At 66.4% G+C, this 24,026-nt stretch overlaps 1 protein-coding gene across 2 annotated transcripts in view; it reads left to right on the top strand.

The window, feature by feature from the left end:
• Positions 1–1,953: 1,953 nt before the first annotated feature.
• Positions 1,954–24,026, top strand: part of BRSK2 (BR serine/threonine kinase 2) — a 63,069-nt gene continuing 40,996 nt past the window's right edge. For both annotated transcript variants that reach the window (XM_060103110.1, XM_060103112.1), the window contains exon 1: positions 1,954–2,047. In XM_060103110.1, the coding sequence (XP_059959093.1) occupies positions 1,954–2,047 (94 nt within the window). The remainder of the gene's footprint in view (positions 2,048–24,026) is intronic.

Here is a 24,026-nt window from a genome sequence, read left to right on the forward strand (position 1 = left end):
GAGGGTACAAGAACGATGCGTCTGGTAAGTCCTGCAGGCTGGGGAGGCCCAGGTGATTGTGGAAGGCACAGCTCCAGCAGAGGAAGATGAGGAGGCCAGGGGCATGTCCTTCCCTGGCAGGTGACCCTCCTCCAGGTACCGGGATGCCACCCCTCCTCTGCCTGCCCACGGCCCTAGCCCATCTCTTTCCCACTTTTGACCTGACGACTCCCAGTCTGCCTTTAGCCCCTGGAAAATTTCTCTAGTCCAAGGTCCCAAACTCTCCTTATATCTATCCAGTTTAAACTGCACCACCCCACTGAAGCCTGGCGCTGTCTGCGGCAGTGTTCCCCTGACCTGCACTGCACACCTTTGGAGGCACCTAAAGACTCTTAATCTGCAACCTTTTAAGAAACGAGTGGGAAGCAAGGGGGGACCTGCAACGGCTGAGTGGAGCAGACAGGTATTCTGAGTCCAGATAGGGGAGATAGAAATGCAAACAGGCCCTTCCAGGAGGGGTGCTGGGAAGACCTGCGAGTTTCCAGAGTTCTCTCAGTCCTCCGCCCAGGGCGGGCAGGAGCAGGGGATTAGCCTGACGGGAGTGAGGGCTAGCTGTGGAGCCCTGGGAGCCCGCAGAAAACCTTCAGGTGAAACTCGGCCACCCAGGACTTGGCGGCAGATCCGAGCCACGGCAGGGCACCCAGCGGCTCAAAGGGTGTGGGACCCTCACGTGCAGGGTTCGGGGCTCCCTGCTCCCGGCCCTCACCTCTCTTCTCTCACCACCTCTGCAGCACTGGCTTAGGCAGCACGTGTTTTCCGCAAGGAACAGGGGCCCTCCAGGTCTGGCTCCACTGCAGACGCCTCTCCCGAGCCCTAGAGCCGTCGGTGCAGGTGCACCTTCGGCCCAATCGAGGAAGAAGGTGGGCCGGCACAAAGGCCTGCTGTGTGGCCTGGGTTGAGTTCCTGACCCCACTGTGCTGGTCACAGTTGTGTACCCGGGAAAACGGAGCGGAGGAGGGCAGCGACTCGGGCACGGCCTTGGGACGCACAAGGTCACGGCTGGGCCAAGAGCCACGCAGCGCCGCCGCCCCCGGGATGGGGGTAGGGAGGGTCTAGTAACTCCTTTCCACCCCGGTGGTCGCGGCCAAGAGGGACGGCGCCGGGAGCCGAGGCAGCTGACTGCCCATCCCCACAGCCCGCCGCCTGCACCGTCCCGGGAGGCGCTTTACGGGAGGGCCGCCGCAGCTCGGCATCCGGGCGGGGTCGGGGGACCAGGGGCGGTGGGCGATGGGCGAGGGGCTCGAGACGCCCAGGCCGCGACCCGGCCCGGGCCTCGCCCGGACCCCGCCCGGACCCCGCCCTGGCCTCGCCTCCCGGAGACCAGCTCCCAGGAGCGCTCTCCGCGGCGGGGTGGAGCGAGGCGGGGGGCGGGGCCGGCAGAAGGCGCCGCTCATTGGCCGAAGCCGCTGATTGGCCGGCGCGAGAGCCACTCGCTGCCGCCGCTGCATCCGGCTGCGCTCGTACGGGTTCGGCTCGGCAGCTCGGCTGGGCTCGGCGGCTCAGCTCGGCTCGGCTCGGCTCGGCTCGGCAGCTCGGCTCAGCTCGGCGGCTCGGCTCAGCTCGGCTGCGCGACCGCGGACGGACTGACGGGCGTGCGCGGGGGGCGCGGGGCGCAGGGCGCGGGGCGCGGGCCTCGGCGGCGGCGGCGGCGGCGGCGGCGACGGCGGCGGAAGCCTTGTGTCCCCGCCCGCCCGGTCGTCTCGGAGAGGCGGAGGCAGCGCGGGCCGGCCGCAGCAGAGCGGGCGCAGGCGCGGGGGGCGGCGGCGCGGGGGAGGCGCGGGGGGCGCTGAGCGAGCGCGGCCCGCCGGGCGCCGCCGACCCGGCCCAGCGGACTGACGGACGCGCACGGACGCGGCCCCTCCCTGCCGCCGCCCGCCCGGGGCGCCCACCTCGCCGGCGCCGGGCCCGGGAGCGATGACATCGACGGGGAAGGACGGCGGCGGGGCGCAGCACGCGCAGTATGTGGGGCCCTACCGGCTGGAGAAGACGCTGGGCAAGGGGCAGACAGGTGCGTGCGGGCCGGCGGGGGCCGGGCCGGGGAGACCGTGCACACGGAGGGCCCAGAGGGCCGAGGACACCGATGGGGGCCGGGGGCGCCGGGGGACCGGGAGGGCCGGGGGCGCACAGGCCCGCCGCCGGGGAGGCCGGCGCCGGCGCGCCGAGCGGGGGCCCGGGAAGGAGGCCGCCCGGAGCGGGGTGCTGCAGGCCCGGCCCACGTCTCCGGCCCGCGGCCGCGAACAATGGGAGGCCGGGCGCCCGGTCCCGCCGCGGAGCCCCGCAGGCCGCGCGGCTGCGGTCGGCCGGGCGCGGCCCAAGGACACTCGGCGCGGACGGCGGCGCACTGGCCCGGCCAGCGCCCCTCGGCCCGGCTGCAGGCTGCAGGTGCGCGGCCCCCGCCGCATTGTGCGCCCGAGCGACCGGGCCCATTGTGCCGCGGGAGGAGGGGGCCGAGCGGGCGCCCATCTGCCGTCTGCCGCGGCCGCGCTAATAGGCGTGCTGCCCGAGCAGCTGCGCCCCGGGCCGCGCGACCCCGGCCACGACCCCCAACTCCCGCGGCCGGCGAGCAGCGAGGCCGCCATGCGCGTCCTGCAGGGACCGGGCCACTTTAGCCAGGCCGGGACCTCCCTCCCCGGTGGGAGTGGGAGAGTGCCCGGGCCACTCAGAGGGCTGGACAGCGCCTCTCTTCTCCCAACCTGTCAGGATGTCTGCGACACTGCACTCCTCCAGGGGCGGGAGAGGGAGACCGGTACTGGGCCCGACCGCGGATCCTGGGCCACGGATCCCACACCGGCGGTGGAGCAGACCCCAGCCTATGGGAGGAGGGGGCTTCCCGGCTGGTCCTGGACAGCCGTCTTCTGGCGATCGGGTTAGATCGCAGCCCCAAGGCCAGTGCCCTCATCTGGCTGGCCGGGCGTTCGCAGAGTCGCTTTGTGGGACACTGGGCTCAGCCATTTTCTTTCTTCTCCCTGGATGGGCCTCTCTTGGCGGCCCAGAGGTCCGATTGGCACTGCCTCCTTCTCCCTGCCTCTCTGGGAAGTTCCTTAGACCTAGAGCAGGCAGGCAAGCGGAGCAAGGGAGGAGGAGGGTGCGGCAGGGCTGGGCCCACCCCACTGGTGCAGGGCTGGGGCCCAGGAGGGAGCGCTCTAGCCAGGCATGCTGCAGGCCTTCCCCGAGCCCCCCAGGGTAGCCCAGAGGCGGAGCCTGGAGGTGGAAGGAAAGTGGGCCAAGCCCCGGGCTGGGTTGGGGGGCAGGGGCTGTGATGTAACTAAGGCAGAGCCTGTGAAGGCGTCTGGGCTAGAGGCAGTGGGAGCCCCCCCCGCCCCCTGCTGGGCGGGCAGCCCTCGCACCGTGGGGCCCGGGGCAGTAGTGCAGTGCTGTTGGAAGTCGGGGTGGCGGGCCGGGTTCGAAGAGGAGGTGGCAGACAGCCCGTGATCAGCTGAGTTCAAAATGTGCATGTTTCCTGGGAGGAACAACTGTAGTTGGTGAAATTCTCAGTGGGGGAGGGGCTTGGGGCAGCAGAATGCAGGAGGCAGTGAAATAATCTAATTATCTTACCAATAAAATGTTATTATAGGGAGACATCGGCGTGCAAGCGATGACAGCCGTGAATTATACGCAGGTCTCCAAGGGTAGGGGCTGGTCTCCGTACTCTTCATTGAGTTATTCTGTTCTACAGTTAATTACAGGAGGGTTCCACTGTAATTAACAATAACGAACACAAAAGGATGTACAGTGTGTGAACAACAGGCCGTGTGATGTTTAGAAGCAGCTCTGAGTGGCCCCTGCATCCAGCAGCCTCTCTCCTCAGGCCCTTCCCTGGTGAGTGGGATCAGGTCTCTAGTTGAGGCCCCCTCTCTGGGGGTCTGTCCGTCCTCTGTTCTTCTGGCCTCCCTGAGTGCTTGGAGCTGCCACTCGAGATCCTGATGGTTGGAGCACCTGCTTCCCAGGAAGGTTGGGGAGGAGGCTGTCCTGTTGGCGCCCGTCTCTCCGTCCTTTCTGTGGCAGGGTCATCTGGAGTTTGGTGGACGTAGGGGCCTCACGGTGTGTGTGTGCTGGGCCTGGCTGCTTGGCTTGCTGGCTGCTCTTTGGCACCAAATGCTAAGAAAGCTGTGATTTCCCAGGCCTGTCCTTTCGCTCCCGAGATAAACACCTGACCTCCTCTGGGGGCCAGGCTTCTTGCCAGGACGCCTCGGTGGATGTGTGCCGCCTCCCTCCCCAGCCGTTACTGCTGCTGGGAGCTGCTCCCCCGGAGCCGTGCAGCCCCCAGGCCCAGGGTGTGGTGGGGCCCGCGGTTTGTCCCTTGACTCCAGCCCAGCCCCGCTCGTCTCACGGGCACTTCTGTTCTCCCTGCTCTTTGCCAGCCCTCTGCCCAAGTCCTGTAAAGGGGGAACTGAGGAGAGTAGACGTCGGCCGGCCGCGTGGGGCAGCTGGGCCTCTCAACCCAGCTGATCCGGGCACTCCGGCTGCGTGTCCCGAGCGGGGGCCTGTTGGGAGGCGGGCCCGCTGCTCTCCCCCAAAATGCCGCCTTTGGGGAGTCAGATGTGGGATGGGGGACGCCGCCAGGTGCAGAGTGCAGGTGTGGGCAGAGCCGCCCCTTCCACCTGGCTGGGGCTGGCAGGGTCCGGCTCACACTTCTGTTGCATCTTTTTAACCCCTGGTGGTTCTGTTTTGCTTGTTTGGCATTGGGCTCAGGGAGCGGGTCCGTCACTTCTGCTGGGTTGGGCCTCCCCGTCAGGGCTGGCGAGGCCGTGGTTGAGAAGTCATCTCCTCTGCCCAGCTGTCCTTGACGGCCTGGCATCACCTCTGCAAGCAGCCTGGGGAGGGTGCCTCCGCCTTGGCTGCGATGTGGTTTCTGGTCAAGGGACGGGACCTTCTGGGCCTGCTGGGGCGGGTGTCACTGTGCCCTGTGGTGTTCACTGCCGAGGCTCCACCTGGCCCCTCCCTCATCCAGGAGAGGCTTCTTCAGCTGGGGGGGTGGGGAGGACACCCCCTGAGGGTCCAGTGGGGACCGAGTAGGCCCAGGAGGTGAGTGGTGTGGGCTGTGCTGTCTTCACCCCTCCAGCCCCATCAGGAAACGGAGCAGTGCCCGGCCCTGCCCAAGCCAGGGCGCAGCAAGCCCAAGTGGGGCTCGGCGCCCATAGGCCGGGAGGACCCCGGGGCTCGATGGGGAGGACGGTGGGCTCTGGGAGCCTTTCCTGGAGCCAAGGTCCACGGTAAGATGTGGGGCCCACCCTTGGAAACCCTTCTCCAGTGGGCAGGAGATGGGGGCGGGGGGCAGCACTGAGACAGGGCTTTCAGGCAAGGGGTTGGTCCAGCTAAAGAGAGAAGGGGGCGGTGAGGGGCCTCCCTGCTGCTCATCTGGCTGAGCTCGCAGGTTGGTGGGTGGGCAGGGGGAGAGCCCCTCCAGGCTCTCGAGGGACCCTCAGGAGAATTAATGTGAGTGCTGGTGGCAGGCAGGCTGGAGAGGACTCCTTGGGTGGGATGGGGCAGGTGAGCGAGGGAGACACAGGTGAGCTGGAGGGAGAGACAGGTGAGCTGGAGGGAGACAGGTGAGCTGGGAGTAGAGACAGGCGTGAGAGGGAGACAGGTGAGCTGGAGGGAGACAGGTGAGCTGGGAGGAGAGACAGGTGTGAGCAGGAGAGACGGGTGAGCTGGGAGGAGAGACAGGTGTGAGAGGGAGACAGGTGAGCTGGAGGGAGAGTCTGGCAGACCCTGGGGTGACCCATGGCCCAGAGCTGGAGGGAGCCCAGCTCAGAGCAGGACGGGGGAGGCAGAGCCGGCGGCTGAGGTGGGCGGGGAGGCACCTGGGCCGTGGGGGACCACATCAGTTTTAGAAGGTTGAGCAGAAGGAGGCAGCTTTTTTTTTTTTTTTAATTTTTAAAAATATTTATTTATTTTTGGCCGCATTGGGTCCTCGTTGCTGCACGCGGGCTTTCCCTAGTTGTGGCGAGCGGGGGCTACTCTTTGTTGCGGTGTGTGGGCTTCTCATTGCGGCGGCTTCTCTTGTGGTGGAGCGTGGGCTCTAGGTACTTGGGCTTCAGTAGTTGTGGCGTGCAGGCTCAGTAGTTGTGGCGCGCGGGCTTAGTTGCTCCGCGGCATGTGGGATCTTCCCAGACCAGGGCTCGAACCCGTGTCCCCTGCATTGGCAGGCGGATTCTTAACCACTGCACCACCAGGGAAATCCGGAGGCAGCTTTGAGCCAACGAGAGGCCGCAGTGCGTCGGCTCTGGGGATGGGGTGGGCAGGGGCTGGCCCAGGAACCGGCCTGGGGTGCCATGGAGGGCTGAGGCCCAGAGAAGGAGTGGGCCTCCCCATGTGGGTGGAGGCACTGGACTTGGGGTGCACAGTGAAGGTGGACAGAGCAGGATGAGTGGGGTGGGCCTCCACTGGTCGCATGTGGACCACCTGTCGTGCCTGATGGTCAGAACGGCCGCAGGCCACATTGCCCTTTGCTGAGTCCAGAGCCTCCCCCTCTGTGCCTCAGGCTGGCCTCAGTCCATCTAACCTGTTTTATAAGTGAGGGAACGGGCTCAGAACCTGAACTTGGTCCAGGGCAGTTGCTCCTGGGGATGGTAGGAAAGCCCACGGATGCTCACTGCACGAGCCTGGTTAAACGTTAGGACCATATTCTCAAATAGTTGTGGGCAGACCTTGGGGGGCAGTGGGGATCCCCCACCTGTCTCCCTGCCCCACTGGAGTGGTTAGGAAGGCTCAGCAACCCATCAGTGACTTTGGGTGGGACAGAGGCTGCTCAGCCACCCTCCCGAGGCACAGACCCTCCCCCAGGAAAACCGCTTCCCCAAGCTGAGAGCTGGCCCTGGGTATGCTGTCCTTGTTGATGGAGGGCAGCTCTGCACGGGGCTTCCTGGGGTGATGGGGGTCTTGTGTCAAAGGATGGGCATTTTCCTGAAGGTAGGGCTGGGAGGGTCCTGGGGTGGACAGAGCCCTAGGACCCTGGTCCCAGAGTGTCCCCTACCCACCGTGGTCCCCTGTGGCTCTGAGCACCTCTGGGTTTTCACGTGTCCCGCCTGCCTCACCACTGGCTGTGGCTCTGCAGGGATGGTGGGAGGGGTGTTTGTACCAGGGAGGGCATGTGGGGCAGAGGGCACAGCCCGGGCGAGGGTACAGAGGTGAGGGATGCTCTTTGCAGAGCCGGCTGCTGCCCAGTGCAGCTCTGGCCGTGGGTTCCTCTGCGCTGGGGGTTTTCCACAGGGGGCATCAAGGCCTGCAGGCCCCCGCCTGCAGGGCCCCCAGCATGATGCGGAAAGAGTACGTCACCTGTGGCCAGCCTCTGTCCACCACGTGCCAGCTGTTGTCCCCAGAGCCGTCTGTTCAGAGCGGGTTTTGGGGGCAAGGCCAGGCCTGGCTCTTTCTGGAAGAAGCCAGGCCAGTGCCAGCCACGGCCCCGAGGTTCCAGCAGAACCTGTCTCCAGCAGATCCGGGGGGACCCTGCTGGATATACAGCCGTCTGCGCTGTGCTCAGGGCAGAGGAGCAGAGAGGTCTCAGACTCAGGGGGCTCCAGGTGCCCCCAACCCTGGTCTGCTGGAGGGTGGTCAGGGGTACCTGAGCCTTGATGGTGACAGGCAGGCTTGGCTGTGCGTACTGGGGGCGCGTGTGGACTGGGGCCTCTGGGGCTTGCTCCCCCTGCCTCCTGGCCCATCCCAACCAGCCTCGAGAGCTGTGTGGGGCCGCCGAGGGCTCTGCCGCAGGATGCAGGGTCCCCTGCTGCCCACGGCACCGGCTGACCGGCACCGCCCTGGGCCTGCGCCTGCGCCTGGACGGGGGCCCGAGCGAGCGTGTGCTTCCCCTGCCCACACGCGCCTTTTTCTGGCTACTTCCTCCCCTGGTGTTCATCGCTAGGGCTTATCTGTGGGGCAACCACTGGGCCTGAAAACGTCAGGGAAGGGAGAGGAGGCCGGCATCTGAGAGGCAGGTGGGCTGGGCAGCAGCACTGACTGCATCCTCTCTGCCTGTGCATGAGCCCTGCTTGGTGCCTGGCACCTTGCGTGTGCCCGGAGCAGACAGGTCCTGCCAGGTCAGAGGCCCGCGCTGAGGATGGCCCACGTCGGCCGTGCTCCCGAGTCAGCGGTGCAGTGGGAGGGTGCGTGGCTGGTGCTCATGAGGAGCGTGAGGGCGACTTCCTGGTCACCTAGTGCTCTGGTTTGGAGAGCACCTGTGCCTTTGAGGCCAGTGGACACAGAACCGGTGTCTGTGGGGGCCTGGCCGGGCGGCGGTGCCCACAGAGGAGGCTGTGTCCCCCGTCTGCCCACGCCCACGGGCTGCGCCTGGAGCTGCCCGGGCCCGGGGCCCTGCCTGCCTGTGTCCCCCCGCACAGTCTGGGCTCCTTGGAGTGGGGCACGCTGGCGCTCCCCAGGGCCTGCTGCCACGCACAGAGGGAGCACGGTGGCGGCACACACGTGGCAGGGTGCTTGAGGTGGTTGAGAGGCCTCACCGCCTGCCTGTGGCCCTGTGTGCTGCCCACGTGGCCTTCCCCAGCGGTACAGCCAGGGCCCCCAGGCCCCCGAGGCCACCTTGGACCCTAATGGGGTGGTTCTGTGCCCCTGGTCCCGGAGGTGCAGCCAGGGACAGCCCCCTAGGCTCTGGTGCTCGGTAGCTGAGGGGCTTTGAGCCTCAGGCCCCCCGACGGCAGGAGTGTTTCTGTGAGGCCCTGATGGACGGGAACAATGTCGGGGGCACGTCTGCTGTGCTCGGTGCCCAGCAGGAGGCCAGCATCTGTCAGGGCCCATCTAGGGTCTCGGGGGAGGGGAAGGACCCCCTTCCCTGTGGGTGGTACCTTGCGTTGCCCTGGATTCTGCAGGAAGTCCTCTCGGACACGGGGCAAGCTGGGGCCTTCGGACAGCTGCTCCAACGGAGCTCTCCCCGGTGCCAGGCCCGGCCAGCCCCGCTGTCCCCTGTGGGCCGGTTGACGTGTCCAGGCCACACAGCACTGGGTGGTGGGCCCCGGGTGGGCCTCCATGAGCCTGCCCAGAGCCCTGGGTCCTGGCCAGGGATGGCCGAGCTGCCCGCCCGCCTGCCCGAGGTTTCACCCCAGACAGGGGTGCCGGCTGCCAAGCGGGGCTGCCCTGAGCAAGCTGCCTCAGACTCCGGATGGGATGGAGGCTGGGTTGGGGCAGAGGCCGCAGGGACAAAGCAGGGATTGTGCGGGCTGGGCCCTGAGAGGCGGCCCAGGCCTTGTTCTGCAGCCTCTGAGGGCCCAGTGTTCTGGAGCTGGGCAGCTGGGAGCACCGCCCCCCAACTCCAGGATGAGAAAACGGCCCTTCTCTTCTGCTGGTTTTCTTCCTGTTCGTTCTGCTTTCATCCCTCAGGGCCCAGGGAGGCTGCTGCTGGGCCTTGGCTTCTTCCCTGTGCCCTGGGGTGACAGCGCCTCGGGGTGGATTTCAGGGGTCACTGAGGTCGATGCCTGTTGAGCGCTGACACGGCGTCCCGGGAACACACACCCTGGCTGGGGGTGCTGACCTGTGAGCACAGAGGTGCTTCCCCAGGTGCTGTCACACCCTCGTCTACACGGGGCCCCAGGGCTGGCCGCCCCCACTTGGGCCTCCCGCACACCGTGCCCACAGGCCTGGCCGAGGGTGGATGGACGATTCTGGGGCCTGTGGTTCTGGGCTGGGGGGTGGGGGAGGCCCGCGGGGCCCGTGCGCCATCGCTGCCCACTCTGGGCTCAGACTGGGTCCCAGGGCGGAGGTGGGAGGGCAGCCTGAGTGGCCGCCTGCGTGGCCTGAGTGACGTAGCTGGGGCTGGGGACATGGCAGGCTGCTGCTCCGTCTCAGGGCCGTGGGTGGTTTTCGGGGGCGGCAGGAGGCTGCCCGGCCAGGAATGTGGCATCTGTGGGGGTGCCTTGGCCGTGGTGCCCCGGGCGACTCTAGAGTTGCTGGCAGCCGCTGGCCTGGGTGGAGGAGCAGGATAAATGGGGGGCCTACGTGTTGGGGGGTGGCCGCCTGGGAACCTGACGGGTCCCTCCCCGTGGCCGACTTCGGCCTGGATCACAGGCCCCGAGGCCAGGTGCTTCCTGCGCCTAGTTCTGAGTCGGGTCCAGCTTCCACAGGTGTTGACGCTGGGCCCAAGCTGGAGTCCGGGGCACGGGCCGGCAGGGCGGTGGGGAGCCCGGGTCTGCAGAGGCTGGGAGGAGCCCCTGCCCGGGGCGGGAGCTGCAGCCTCCCCCGCCGCCCCTCCCAGACTCGACTCCCTACTCAGTCGTCGGGCAGGGGCCTGCACTGGAACCCAGGCAGCCCCTTGGGGCCAGTTTCTTCTCTGAAGGGTGAGGGGCTGGTGCTCGGTGGGCAGCTGCAGGGACGTGGGGATCCCCGATGCCCGTGGAGAGGGGTATGCCTGGAGCGTGTGTGAGGGACTCAGGGTCCTCCGAGACCATTCAGAGAAAGTCCTTTGGCTGGCCCCGTGGAGCCAGGAAGGAGCTGGATGGGCTGCTCCGTCCCGGGCTCACTCTGGCTGCCCCCAGGAGTCAGCCAGAAGGCACGGAGCATTTGGGGTCATCCAGGGTCTCTGGGGTCAGCCTGCGTGCAGAGCCCCCGGGGCAGGGCCCCCAGCCCAGACTGGGTGGGAAAGTCGGCATCTGCAGGCCCCCGTGTCCCCGTTGGGGCTCAGGTGTGAGGGTGAGCGACACTGCGAGGGAACGTGTTTGCTTGGGGCCAGGTAGGGGGCTGGCAGCCCGTGTCACCCTTGGGCCGTGGGCCTGAGAGTGGACTCAGCCTTCACGTCCAGCCCGGGCCCAGGGGGTCGAGGGGGAAACAGGACGAGGGTGGACAGATGGGCATCGTGTTTGCTTATCCCCGCGGATGTGGTCTTTTCGTGCATCGCTTGTTTATGGGGCAGCGAGTGGGGAGAGTGGATGCAGATTGTGGCAGAGCTGGGCCGCCAGCTGGGCGGGGCTGAGGGACCCGGCAGTGGGGGCACAGTCTGGGCTGGGGAGGGGCTTGCCTCATCCCTTCCCTCTGCCACACGGTGCCCTGCGACGCGGCCTGCCCTGCCTGTGGCCCTGCCCCGCTGACCTCTCGCGCCCAACCTGCTGCATTCTGGCCGGCAGATGCCTCTGTTCTGGGGGCCCACCCGGAGTGGAGGCCCCATGTTCCTGGGCCGCCGTGGGAACCGGCTTCTCGTTTCCCTCTGCAAACGGGCATTTCCAGATGCGGAGGTAGAGAAAAGAGCACCCTGGACCCCGCGAGCCCACCCCAGCCTCAGCGACACAGACACGGGATCAGTTTGCTTCACCCCACCCCCAGACTTCCCAGAAATGTAAACATTTTCGGGCTGGGTCTAAAAGATAGAGACTCTTTAAAAGAAGCACCATACCATTTAGTACCCTGGGAAGTTAACCCTGATTTCCCAAACTGGCAGAAATACAGTCAAACGCTGCATTTTTAGCGGGTAAGGGCTGTTTCCTGGAACCTGAGTCCCCGTGGCCCCCTGCGTGCGGTGTCTGGAGACCTTGGGGCCTCGACACCGGAGCTGCTCCCGGGGTCCTCAACCTCAGGATCTGCGCGTTTCTGACTTTCCGGGGGTGCTGATGCTGGCGGGGCCCCACTTGGACAGGAAACCGTGCGTGGTTGTGGCCTGTCCCACCCGCACTCCCGCCCCGACCCTGACGTGATGGTCATTGGTGCTGGCGTGCAGTGAGCAGCGAAATACAGGCCTGGCCTTGCCTGGGAGCAGTGGGTCCACCCAGCCCAGAAGCTTCTCTGCTGTCACGCGCACAGAGGTGCAGGCCCAATGGGGGACATGGCACGTGAGGAGTGCCCCGTTTGGGTTCTGTCCTGTGGGGGTGGACCTAAGGCAGGTGAGGACTGCTGGCCGGTCACTCTCTGGTCCCTCGGCCCCTAGCCGCTGCAGCCCTGGGCGGGGCGTGTAGGTGAGGGAACAGGCTCGGTGGGGGCCTGAAGGAGGCCCTCCTGGGGAGCTTGGAGCAGCTTCTGCCAGGCGCCTGGTCTCCTTACGTCTTGCTGGGCCCGTCTCCGTGTGCAGCCTCACCCTCTTGGCTGCAGTGGCCCTGTCACGGAGGGCCAGTTTGAGCACTCACAGCCTAGGGTGGACAGTCAGCCTGCCCACGCCCGGCCCACGCCTCCAGCTCTTCCCCCAGGCCCTCTGCCACCACGCCTGGCCTGTGGCTCCGACACGTGACCTCACACGGGAGACGCTGAGCTCGAACCCCTTGTGCTCTCTGGGGTTTGGGGCTTCCCGCTTGGTGTCAGGGCTGCTTGAGGCTGGGGCACACGCTTCTCCTGCAGCGGGGCTCACGCTGGGGGCTCCGTGCTTTCCCCAAACGCGCCTGCTTCTGTGCGAAGCCGTGGGCCCTGGTGACCTGGGAGAATTGCTCTTCAAGGCCAACGTGTTCGTACACGGCGTGGGCTGCCAGGAGACCCTGCGTCCAGGGGCCAGCTACCCACGAGCAGTGTGCAGGCAGCCTAGGACCCCCGCTCTCCCCTCCCTAAGTCTCCAAGGAGAGCAGCGGCAAAGCCCTCAGGTGGTGCCCCATCTCTGCTGCACTCTGCTTGTGGGGTGGCTTGTGGGGGTGAGGCCCGGGCAGCTCGCTGGCTGCACCCTGTTCCTGAGGGGGCGCCGAGGGGCCTGAGTTGGCCCTGCAGCCTGGGGCCAGGCCCTCTCCCTGGGCCTGCCTGTGGGAGCTGTCCAGCGCGGCAGTGCTGAAGTCTGCAGCTTCCGCGGCCCAGGAGGGAGGCTGCGGTTAGCAGTTTGTCCTCAGCCCTCCTTTGCAGCTGAGCAGACCTGTGGGAGGGTCTGTGGGTCTTTGGTGAGCTCCTGCACCTGTCTCCCTAGTGTGGCACTTGGGCTCTGTGCTGAGGAGGTGGGCAGGGGGAGGCTGCCTGGTGTGCTCCCAGGGGAGACCCTGGCCCCCACGCCCCTCCTCGGTCAGGAGGAGCTGGTGGCCAGTTCTCTTGGGGCTGCTGCTCACCTGCCGGGGCGGGGGGAAGGCCAGGGCCCCACAGAGCGTGAACATGAGTACTGCTCGCCCTCCAAGGCTGCCGGCACCTTCTCTGGCTCTGGGGTTGATTCAAGGTGACTCTCCAGGGCAGTCCCTGGCATCCCTGACGTTCACTTGGTGTCTCCAAGGTGGCAGGAGCTGCTGCAGTGAACCCTCCCATCCAGAAGCCCTTGGAGACCCCCATCGCCCGGGTGTGGGTGCTGTTGGGGGCACACAGCAGCCAGGGAGGCCTCGGCCACCTGGCCCCGTGCTTTGTAGGCTGTGGGTGCCCTGCGTCGCCTGGGCTCCCCAGGGAGGGGCAGGCACACCGTGAGAGGCTCTGGTGCACACCAGCCAGTTGCATCTCCTGGGTCCCCTTATTTCAAGGGTCTTGTGGCCCAAGGGTGGATGAAATGCAGGAGTTTCTGCAGCACGCTGGGACATCAATGATGGCCTTGGGGCGGCCGAGAGGGGAGACCAGCTGGGGCCCGGGCTGTGCACCGACCCTCTGTGTCAGGGGTCTGCCCACCTGAGCCCCTACCCAGGGGGACAGAGATGTGGTGGGTGTGAAGGCGCGGGTGTTACCCTCCCGCTGGTTCTGCCTTGCGCTGATCTGTGGGGCTCCCCATGCACACAAGGAGGGTCCTCTGACCTCCAAGTCCATGCCTGCAGCCCCCTCCCCAGGCCTGGGCACTGGGGGGAATTGAGCCTGGACTCAGGAAGGCAAGCCCTCAGCTCCAACCCCCACTAAACCCCGGCATCCTAACCAGCATCCTGGGCTAGCTCGGCGGGGAGACTGGAGACAGGAGACGTTTGGGAAGGACCGAGGCCTTGGAGGTGGAGGGACTGTTTCCTGTATGTGAGGGGGTGGGGCTGGACCGGGCAGATGGGAAAGGGTAGATGCTGGCTTAGCTCTAGGGGCAAGAGCTCGTCTCTGATTGGAGGTTTGCTGACTCTAAACCCCAAATCCCAAGGGATTTATAACTAATCATAAAGTGGCACAGATAGGACACCCTCCAGCAGATGCCGCGGGGCGACTGAGGGCATCTGTGGGCGGTCGTGGGCTGCGTCGGCCTGGGAATCAGGGCAGCCGTGTCGGGGGCTTGGTGGGGGCTACAGGGGCCCCTCTGGGTGACGCCCAGTGGCCCAGGGTCTATGGGCCGGGTTCCCAGATTCACTTCTAGCTTCGCTGCCGGCCCTGGCAGGGCACACGGTGTCCTCGGCCCTCAGTGCCACCCACGTCCGTACCTCCCCCTCCTGGGTCCCTCTGCCTGAGGGGTGCTCAGACCCCTGTCCCACAGCCTGTCTTTGGAGTCAGCTAGCCGTAGGGCCTCTGACCTCGGGGGCCCTGCTTCCCGCCACCCTATGTGCAACGCACACCCTCCTGTGGGCATCTGTGCGCTGCCCTGGTGTCTGCAGAAGGGGGTATGGGGACTGGCTCTCTGTCGGGGTGATGCTGGCGATGCCCCCGTCAGGATCCAGGCTGGTGGGGCAGGAGAGTTGGCTCTGGGGGGCCAGCCTGGGCTGGTCAGTGCTGTGGGCCTCCAGAGGTGCTCAGGGCCTGTCAGGGGCTGGGCGGCCAGCCGGGGCCTCTGACCCCACAGGCTTACTCTGCCCCTTCTGCCTGGGGGCTATGGCATCCCGAGTCCCCCTGGGTGGGTGGCCTCTGGGTGCGAGTCCCCCCGTGCCGGGTGGTGTGCATGGGGTCCTGCGCTGACCAAAGCCTGGTGGGCAGCCCTCTTGGTGCTGCTGGGGGAGGTGCTGGCCTCTGGCCGGTGGACACCTGGGGGCACCTCTGGGAAGCTGGCCAGGCTCTGTGCTGGGGACAGTCCTGTCCTGGGCAGAGCGACCCACTGGGCAGCCAGGGTTCGGGGGAGGCCAGCTCCTGGGCCTGTCCATGCCAGTCCAGGCTGGGTCTGGGGCCCGGGCTGCCCCCCCCCACGCCTCTTGCAGTGGGCCTTGGGGAGGAAAGATGGCCCCTGGGGAGCCTCTCTGGCCCTGCACAGGATCTCAGGCGTGGTGGCCGTGGGCACGTGCCCCAGGCACCGTCTTGGGGGCTCTGCGGTCCGTCGCTGGGCCTCGGGAGCTCACCACTTGGGTGAGTCCTGCCGAGCCTGGGGGGCTGCAGGCCAGCACCCATCCTCTTGGGGGTGCCTCTTCTCTTGGACACCAAGTGGCCTGTACCCTGGGGGAGCGGCCCCCAGAAACAGCGTGGGCGTGCGGGGGGCCGTCAGCTCCGGGAGGCTCACAGTGGGTGTTGATGGAGTGGTTGGGGCGGGGGGGCGCACGTGCTCCTCCGCTTCCCGTTGCTCGAGGGGCCAGGGCAGGTGGGGACAGGTCAGTCAGCGGGGTCAGCAGAGTGAGATCCTGGGGACCCCGTGCTGGCAGGACCATGTGGGGTTCTCTGGTGAGTGCACTTCAGGACAGGCGGTCTCCTGGAGGTGTTGGGTCGGGGACTTCATAAACCAGGCCTGCGCTCCGTGGCCAGCGCCGAGGCCAACCTCAAGTTTGCAGGTGCAAAGATGTATACGTAATCGAGCGCCTTGCCTGCCCGTCCCTGGGGGGATGTGCCGGGGGGAGGCGTGCAGGACAGTCTCTGCTGCCTGGGTCGGGGGGTCAGGGCAGAGGCCCAGGGGACACTGAGCAGGGGCCTGTGGATGTTGTACCAGGGCAGGGCTGCTCTGCATCCCCTCTGGGCGGGGCTCCTGTCCTGACACCTCGTGCCCATTTGCGCCTTTGAGTGGCAGGTCCCACTGCCCGGCCCTTCTGGCTGCTCCGCAAGAGCCAGCCCCGGGGAGGAGGAGGTGGCAGAGGTGGGCGTCCTGCCCGGGCTCCGTGACCATGGACAGCTCCAGGCAGGCGGGCCTCCTGGAAACAGTCAGAGGCGCTCAGGGACTGAGCTGATGTTTGGGAGGATGAGGTGGCCGCTGTGGGCAGGTGGGTCTCTGCCTCTCTCCTCCTCTCTGTCCTTCGGAGAAGCTGCCCGCTGACCGCCAAGCAGCTTCTATTATTACCCCACGCTGGAGGTTACATCTGCCGGTGCCCTTCCGGGGATGGGCAGGCTCTCCTGTCACCTGATCCCCGCTGGGCGGGGGTGGAGCTCGGGCCACAGGCCTGTTTCCCACTTCCTGCTGGTACCGCAGGCAGGGTGTGCATCTGTCTGTCCGTCCGTCCGAGGGACCTGGGCAGGGAACTTGTCTGGGTCAGGTGGGAGCAGCCTGCACACGGCCTGCCTGGCCCAGCGCCTCGGTGTCCATCTCGTGCCCAGCACTGGCCGGGCCCCTGGGCAGCCAGCAGCTGCCTCAGCCCCTGGCTCCCCCAGGTCAGGCACCCGCCACAGGCGGTCTCGAAGCTCCATGGTCGGGGCAGGTGCTGTGGTGCCAGCGCCTTCCCGTCCTGCCTGGGCGCCCTGACCCAGGGGCATCGGACGGCTGGCTCCTGAGACAAGTCTAGGGTGGGGACTGCAGCTCCCCGACCCGTGAGCAGGGTGGGGACACAGGCTTCTTGGCCCGGGGGAGGGTGGGACACCAGACCTACCTCGTGGCTGGGGAAACCAACTAACTCAGCAGATAGTTTTTAAAACGTGGACTGGGGTGTTTTTTTTTAATGATAAATCCAGATTTGACACTGCAGAGTGGTCCTCTGGCCCCCATCCAGTCCCACGTGGGGACAAGGGATCTCAGCCATAGACCAGAGAGGGCTTGTCTGCCCCGCCGCCAGCCCCCCGCCCCGCCCTCCTGTTCCTTTTTCCCCTGCCCGCTGGACCGCGGGAGCCCATGTGGCTCCCAGGCCAACCCTGGCAGCCCTCCCAGGTGTGCCAGGCGAGGGGGCTGCCGGGGGTGCCTGGTGGCCACAGGCGGGCGGGCTCTGCCTTCCTCCGCTTGACCACAGGCCGGCCCGCAGATGAGGGGCACCTTCCCTGCACAGGGCTTCGCTGTGTCCTGTGTCGGGGCCTGGAGGCGTGGCCAGGGGGCCGGTGGGAGCTGGGAAGCGGACAGGGGTGGAGGGCGGCCAACCTCTGGGGTCTGGTCACCTGCAGCTCCTGCCCCTCGGGGTGGGGGCTGAGGGGAGGCCCAGGGGCTTCTGGGAGGTATTTCCACACCTGGCTTAGCTGTGAGCGGCTCTGGGCCTGGCTCCATCCTGGAGGGCCCCCCACGCCTGGCAGGTGTGAGTGGGGTTGTGTGGCGTTGCATCTGCTACCAGAGAGGCTGTTGGTGTGTGTGCCTGGGCCTCCCGGGGCAGGCATCCCGGCCTTGTCACCAAGGCAACCGCATCACCATCCCTGGGGCCTGGAGGGGGTGGAGCAGGAAGGAGGGAAGGCCTGGTGCTGGGTTGGGGGGGGCGGTCCGTGTCTGCTGCTGAAGCCCCCTGGGGCCTGGCCTGTAGGCAGCCTTCCTGTCCTGGCGGCCCCTTCTCTTCCCCCCCACCAGGCGCTGGGTCACTGACCTTGAAGCACTCCTGCCGGTCACCATGGCTCTGTCCCTCCACTCCCCCCCCCCACGTCCCTGGAGGGCTGGACAGCTGCTGGTAGTACATGCTCACGTCACAACATGGCGTCCACGCTGCACGTGTGACCTCGGCCCCCTGGAGTCCAGCCTCCTCGTACAGCTGGCTCCTCGAGTGCGGGACCCGGCACCTCGTCTTCACAGCAGCTGCGTCCCCTGCCACCTGCTCCCCACAAGCCTCCGACCCCTCCCCTTCCTAGGTCCCTTGGGGCAGTCACCCTCCTTCCTGCAGGTCCTTGGCAGGCGACCCCAGCATCAGCCCCCAGTCCTAAGGCTTCTGAAACTAGGGCACCAGCTTAGAACAACAACAACAATTTACCAGATTGAATTACTGAACAGTTACTGAATTCAATCAAAATGTTTCATTGGGCTAATTTTACAGCGTTGAACTGATAAAGCAGTTAATAAAAAGCTCACGTGGTCACCTGCCACCATGGGAAGTGGAGATGCGGGGCCCGCTCGCCGGCCTCTGGGAAGCCCTGCTCCTCCCAGAGGCTCTCAAAGCGAGAGCGGGCGGAAGTGTGGGCAGGCAGAGCAGGAAGGCTTCCCCCAGCGCACCCCAGAACTGATGGTTTCCACTCGTGCCCCCCAGACAAGGCCGCTGGGTCCCCCTGGACATCCCGCCCTGAGGGTGCAGTCAGAGGGCCGAGGGGCCCAGGTGCCGGCCTCTCCCTCCACCTCTCCCCGCAGAGGGGGCCCGGGGCGCACAGGTCAGGCCTCCGAGTATCTGGGGCTCTCAGGACGTGCTGTTGAGCACACAGTAGGTGGACGCCCCTTGGGGACACTGGCTGCGTGGGTGGGCTTTCTGTGGCGTGGCTGAGGGATGTCCTGGGGGGCCCTGGTGCATCTGGGGGAGACCTGGCCTGGAGGTAGGGGTGATGATTTCCACGCTCTGGGTGTCGGCCAGGGTACCTTGGCTGAGGGAGAAGAGTCCACCCTTGTGCCCCGGCTTCTGCGGGTGGGACTGTGGGGGTTCCTGGCGGGGGTGGGGAGTTGGCCCTGGGGTCGGAGGAAGCGGGGGAGGGGAGGCCTGTTGTGGTCCCCATGGCAAGCACCGGGCTGCTGAGGTTGGGGCACTGACTCTGGGGAGAGGGTGCCCTGCTGGCTGGGCCCTCAGCCCAGGAAGGAAGCCACGGCCCCCCTGCCCTCTCCCAGCAGCCCGGGGATGTGGGGACCTGGGGTGGCCCTCGGTGCGTGGCCGGGGCCTCCCCGGGTCTGTCCCTGCAGCCCTGTGTGCGGCCCACACTCCGCCCGCCTTGACCGTGTTCCTTCCACAGCCCCGAGCGAGTCCCCACTGTGGTGGGAAGGAGCCCCGTCCTGGCCACACCACGGTGGGCGGGTGCCAGGGCAGCTGCCCTTGGAAGGAGCCGGGGTGTACGTGGTATCACGGGGCAGGGGGGTCTCACACTGCAGCCTCGGGCTGTCCCCGCTCCCTCCCGCCCCTGCCTCCCAGACCCCCGGGGGCCGCTGGGCAGAAAGAGCGGGACAGTCTGGGGAGGGCCGGGGCCCTCTTGCTCCTGTGGCCCCCATGACTCCGCCTCGAGCCCGGCCTGGCTCCCCCGTTGCCGGGGCCTGTGCCTGAGCCTGGGGGCGTCTCAGCCCGCCCCGGGCCTGTTCAAGGGTGCGTCCGGCTCAGGCCCGGCCAGCCTGGCTGCAGCCCCTGTTTTGGTGTGTTGGGCGTTTGTGTTTCTCTTGGGAATCACCGGTCTCATCCTTGGCTCCTCTGAAGCAGCCACACTGGCGGGTTTCTAAAGGAGCTCTTCACATCCGAGGGCCGGGTTCACTGGGCCTTTCCCTCTGTCTGCGGGTGGGACGCTCTGAGTCACTTCTGGCTGTGGTTCTACCAGTGGTTCCGTTGACACGAAATCCCGGGGAAGGTGGGCTGTGGACACTGACCAGGCTGCTGTGGAGGGTGGGGTGATGGGGGCGCCGGGACGCCCTTCTGCAGGACCCAGGGAGAAACACTCTTTAAGTGTGCGCGTCACTGACACCTCCAAGGAGCTGCTGAGAAGGGAAGACTGCTGGGGAAGCAGGTTTTAGGAAGCAAACCAGGGCTCAACAAACACAAGGAAAAGGAAAACCCTGAACTCCGCCTGGTCTCAGGCTGGGCGCTTCTGGGAAAGTCACTGAACCTCTCTGAGCCCGGGGCCCTTGTGAAAAGGGCAGTCATGGTGTCCGCCTGGCAGAGGTGTGGTGTGACGTGGCTGCAGCCGTGTGCCGCCTTGTCACCGTGATGGCTGTGCCCCGGCTGCAGAGCGTGCGCGGTGCTTTCCTTCTCGGTGGTCTCCTTGGTCTACCTGGAGTTTATCTGGGCAGCATGTGTAGGCGGGGCTGCCTGCTGTATCTCCCTGGCTTGGTCATCTGCTGGGCACCGCCCGCTGGGCAGCCAGGACTCCCGGAGTCCGAGCCTGCCTCGTGGTGGGTTAGGGGGAAGGCTGGCCTCCTGGGGATGCTCCTTGGATTGGGCCTGCAGCAGGCCAGGGCCCCGCTGGTGGGAGCACAGCATGGGAGATGGGTCAGGGACTAGACAGGGCACCAGCCATTCCCTAGTGTGAGACAGGTCCTGCCCTGGGCAGGGTTGGCACCATGGCAGGACAGGGGGCAGGGGTGGTGGTGGTGGGGGCGCTGGAAGCTGGAGTGGGGGCCCTTCGCCTGGCCTTTTTGTGCAGGAGGCAGGTGTTAGCGCGGCTGAGGCCATGCCCACTAGCTGGGGGTAGGGGTCTCTTAGGCTGGTGAGGGCTGCAGCCAGTGGCTTGCTCTGAGTCCAGGGCCCAGCTGAAGGGAGAAGGAAGGAAGGGGGTGGGGGAGAGCGCTCAGTGCCCCTGCCTTTCTGCTCCCGTTGTCATGGCAACAGATGGTGGTTTGGCAGGAGAGAGGAGGGGGAGGGCTTTGCGTGAGGAGGCTCGGGATTTGGAGACCAGCTGGGATCCTTCAGGGACAGGGCGGGGCTCTGGCGACGGGGCTGAGCAAGCTCCTCCCCTGGGCCCCCAGCGCAGCCCCCGTTCACAGGGCAGGTTTTAGACCGAAACCCGGGTCTGCGCCTCCTTCCTCTGGAGTGCCAGCCCCACCCCGGCTCACAGTGGCCGCCTGGCCCTCCTTGCTCGCACCTCCCTCTCTCTCTCCCCTGGTTCCTGGACCAGGGCTGCAAATCAGAAAGAGACCAGTGCCCCCACCTGGACACCCCACAAGCCTGGGTCAGCGGGCAAGGTTGGGGGGGGGCTGCAGCTGGGCAGTGGGCCCGGCTCTGCCCCTGGCCCTGGGGATGGGGAGAAGGCCGGGCTGGAGCACTGGAGCCTCAACCCTGTACTGCCACCCGCTGCAGGGGCGACCGCCACGGGGCACCGTCCCAGAAGGACCGAGTCCCAGCCAGCCCTGTGCTGCGACCCCTCCACTTGGCCAGCCTCCCTCTGCCTGTGGAGAGCGGGTAGGGAAGGGGCTCAGGCTTTCCGGGGTGATCACCTGAGCAGGCCCCTTACCGCCACCCCTGCACCTGGCTCCCTCCCTCCCACTGCGCCTGCTGGCTTCTCCCCAAGGCCAGGCAGGCGCTTCCTGCACAGCCTCCCGACCTGCAGGCCCAGTCCGAACTCGGCCCTGGTTGTTCCCCAGGAGCGTGAGTGTGAGGCCGTGTGTGAGCGTGAGAGGAGGTCCTGGCCTCACCACGGGGGGAAGGGCCCTGTGCACGTCCATCAGGCCCAGCTGAGCCCCAGCTGTGGGTTCCCAGGGCAGAGTGCACACTGAGCTGAGTCTTTGGCCTGGTGCCGCCCACCCCATGGGTGAGGAAGCTGCCGGTCACCTGCTGAGGTTTGGAGACCACTGCCTGGGCCACTGCAGGGCGGGCTCCCCAACCCAGTCTGGCATCGGAGGCCCTGCATCGGCCCCGAGACCCAACACAGCACAGCCCCAACACAGCACAGCTCGGGTGGGATGGGGGGTGGGGAAAGGGCCCCTCCTCCTATCCCGCCCACAGGGCTCCTGCTGCTTTTGCAGGCTTGTGGCCACGCCCAGGACCAGCCGCCGCACCCAGCCTCCTCGCGAAGATTGGCTGGAGGGCTCTGGGGCCCCTTTCTCTGAGACCTCTCATGGCTCCCAGGGCTCAGGCCTAGGCCAGGGTCTCCGGCCGAGCAGGTCGGCACGCCAGGTGTGCCCCAGCGCCCTGCGAGCACCCCTGGGGCCCCGACCCATCACCAGCATCCGGCCATGTCCCCCTGCAGTCTCAGCTCAGTGCCTCCACGGAGCTTGCCCTGGCTCTCTGCCTTGACCCCACCACCCACTCTCAACAGTCCGGGGGACCCCACCTCTGCAGCCCCAGGCCCCAGCGCTGATCCCCGGAGACCCTCCAGGGACCCCCCTCTCAGGACTTGTCAAGGGCCTGGGTAGGCCCTCGGGGGAGACTGACCCCCCCCCGAACCTTGGGAAGCCTGGGTCTCCTTCAGGGCCTGGACAGCAGGAGGCCTGGGGCCTGGGTCGAGGTCCTCTCACTGCAGAGGGTCCGGGGGGCCCAGGCTGCAGGCTGACTCCTGACCTTTCTGGGGGAATGAGGTGTGTGGTGATGGGTGGGGATGTCAAAGCCACACGTGTGTGTGTGTGTGTGTGTGTGTCTTTCCATGAAGGTGGGCTCTCAGGCACCTCCCGACTCCTGCCTGGCACTAACCAGAAGGGGGAGGGGTGGAGGGTGGGTAGGGCAGTGGGGAGGGGCAGTGTAGCCCAGGCAGCTTCCAGGGCAGACACAGTGACCTGTTCCCAGGGTGGGGAGTGGTTCAGAGAGCCAGCTGGTGGGGGCCCCTCTTCTCTCTGCCCTGTGCCCCCAGCCCCCCACCCCCGGGGAGACTGTGTTGGAGTCCCAGGGCAGCAAGGCCTGGGGTGAGAGTGGGTGTGCTGCTCCTCTGTGCGGGTTAAGCTTGGCCCCTGGCACTGCCTCCTGCAGGCCACTGGGGGGAGGGGGGGAAAGGACCCCTGGGTCAGCCCAGGCCCCGGTGTGGGCGCAGCTCACCAGCCCTTCCCCCGGGGCTGTTTCCAGAGTCAGGGCAGCATCTGCAACGCCCCTGCCCTTGGGGAAGTGACTGGAGACCAAGGGCAGCTGCCTGCCAGCAGGGAAGCCAGAGAATTTTGTGGCTGGTTTGGTAAAATGCATGCCTTTTCTGGGGGGACTTAATTGGACTGTTTTCAGTTTAAGAGAACTGTTCCTGGAAGGTGGGGGAGGGGCAGGCCAGAGCCAGCCCAAGTTTGGGGTGAGGCCGCTGAATGACGTGACGCAGGGCAGCCTGGCTGGGCGGGTGCCAGGCAGATGCCAGGGGACTGCGGTGCAGCTGCAGGAGGCGTGAGACACGGGGCCCTGTGGCCGTCCTGCCCCGCCAGCGGCACCCTCAGCCCCGTCCCTCACCTGCAGGTGTGCTGCTGTCTGCCACCAGCCCAGTGCCCAGCTCCCCAACAGAGCCCCCCGTCAGGAAGGGAGTGGGCACAGGGCGTCTAGGGCCTGTGGTGCGGAAGCTGAGCCCTGTCTTGGGGGATCCCTGCACTGTTCCCCTGTCCCCCACGAGTCCAGGTGGTGCCTTCCTGGGCGAAGCAGGTGGGAGCCAGGAGGAGGGGCCCTGACCTGAGCCCCAGGGTCAGCGGAACCTGCCTTACCCTTCCCTCCACCTCACAGTGTCTTTGGGGTGCTCGAGGGGCAGGGCAGCTGTGACTCCTGGGCAGGTGCCCTGGCCGCTGGTCCCAGCCTTGGCTGCAGGCAGAGAGAAGGAGGTGACCACCTGGGGTGGGCTTAGGGACACCAAGGCCAAGGGCAGCCCTAGCCAATGGCCAGCACTGCAGGGCAGAGGACAAGGGCCGCCCTCGGGGGCCAGAGGCTCATCTGCAGGGCCTGGGATGTGAGTGGGGCTGCCCGTGACCGTGGCACCTCCTGGTGACCTGTGGGGACACGTGGCAGCCTGCCCCACCCCTGCTGGACCCCCTTGGAGAATGGCCCCTCCCTGGGGGTCGGTGCCCCCTCGCATCCTGACATCCAGAGCAGGCCGTAGCTGAACGGTTCTTACGACAAAAGTGTGTTTGGTAATAATCAGTGACAGTCAGTGATAACTGTTTTCTTGATTCGTTCTTTGGATCTAAAACGATTCTCATTAATTAATTTAATTCATTTAAAAAGAAGACTTTACTTTCAGACTCAAAGATACTAAAGTATTTCGTGTATGAACCAAGGTTTGCACCTTCCAAAGACATCACACCCCGAGGTTCACCCCGTGTCATTGCTTTGAGCCGTGAGCGCAGGGGAGGCTCTGGGGCGGGTGGGGGCCTCCGAGTGGCAGCCAGAACTTGCCTCCTGCAGAAGGTGGCATGTGTCGGGATTCAAGGACTCATCCTCCGTGTAGATGCAGCATCTGTCGCCGCCTCCGCACACGGGACAGAGACCCACCTGTGAGCAGCGATTGTCTGGAACTGGGAGGGTGATGGACTGCGTTTGGGGGAAACGGGTGTTTATTTTATCGCTGACGTTTGGCATTGGTGCGTGGTGGCAGAAAGTAGACCCGTGTCTTTC

The sequence above is a fragment of the Mesoplodon densirostris genome, chromosome 7 (genome assembly GCF_025265405.1).
Source record: "Mesoplodon densirostris isolate mMesDen1 chromosome 7, mMesDen1 primary haplotype, whole genome shotgun sequence".
NCBI lineage: Eukaryota > Metazoa > Chordata > Mammalia > Artiodactyla > Ziphiidae > Mesoplodon > Mesoplodon densirostris.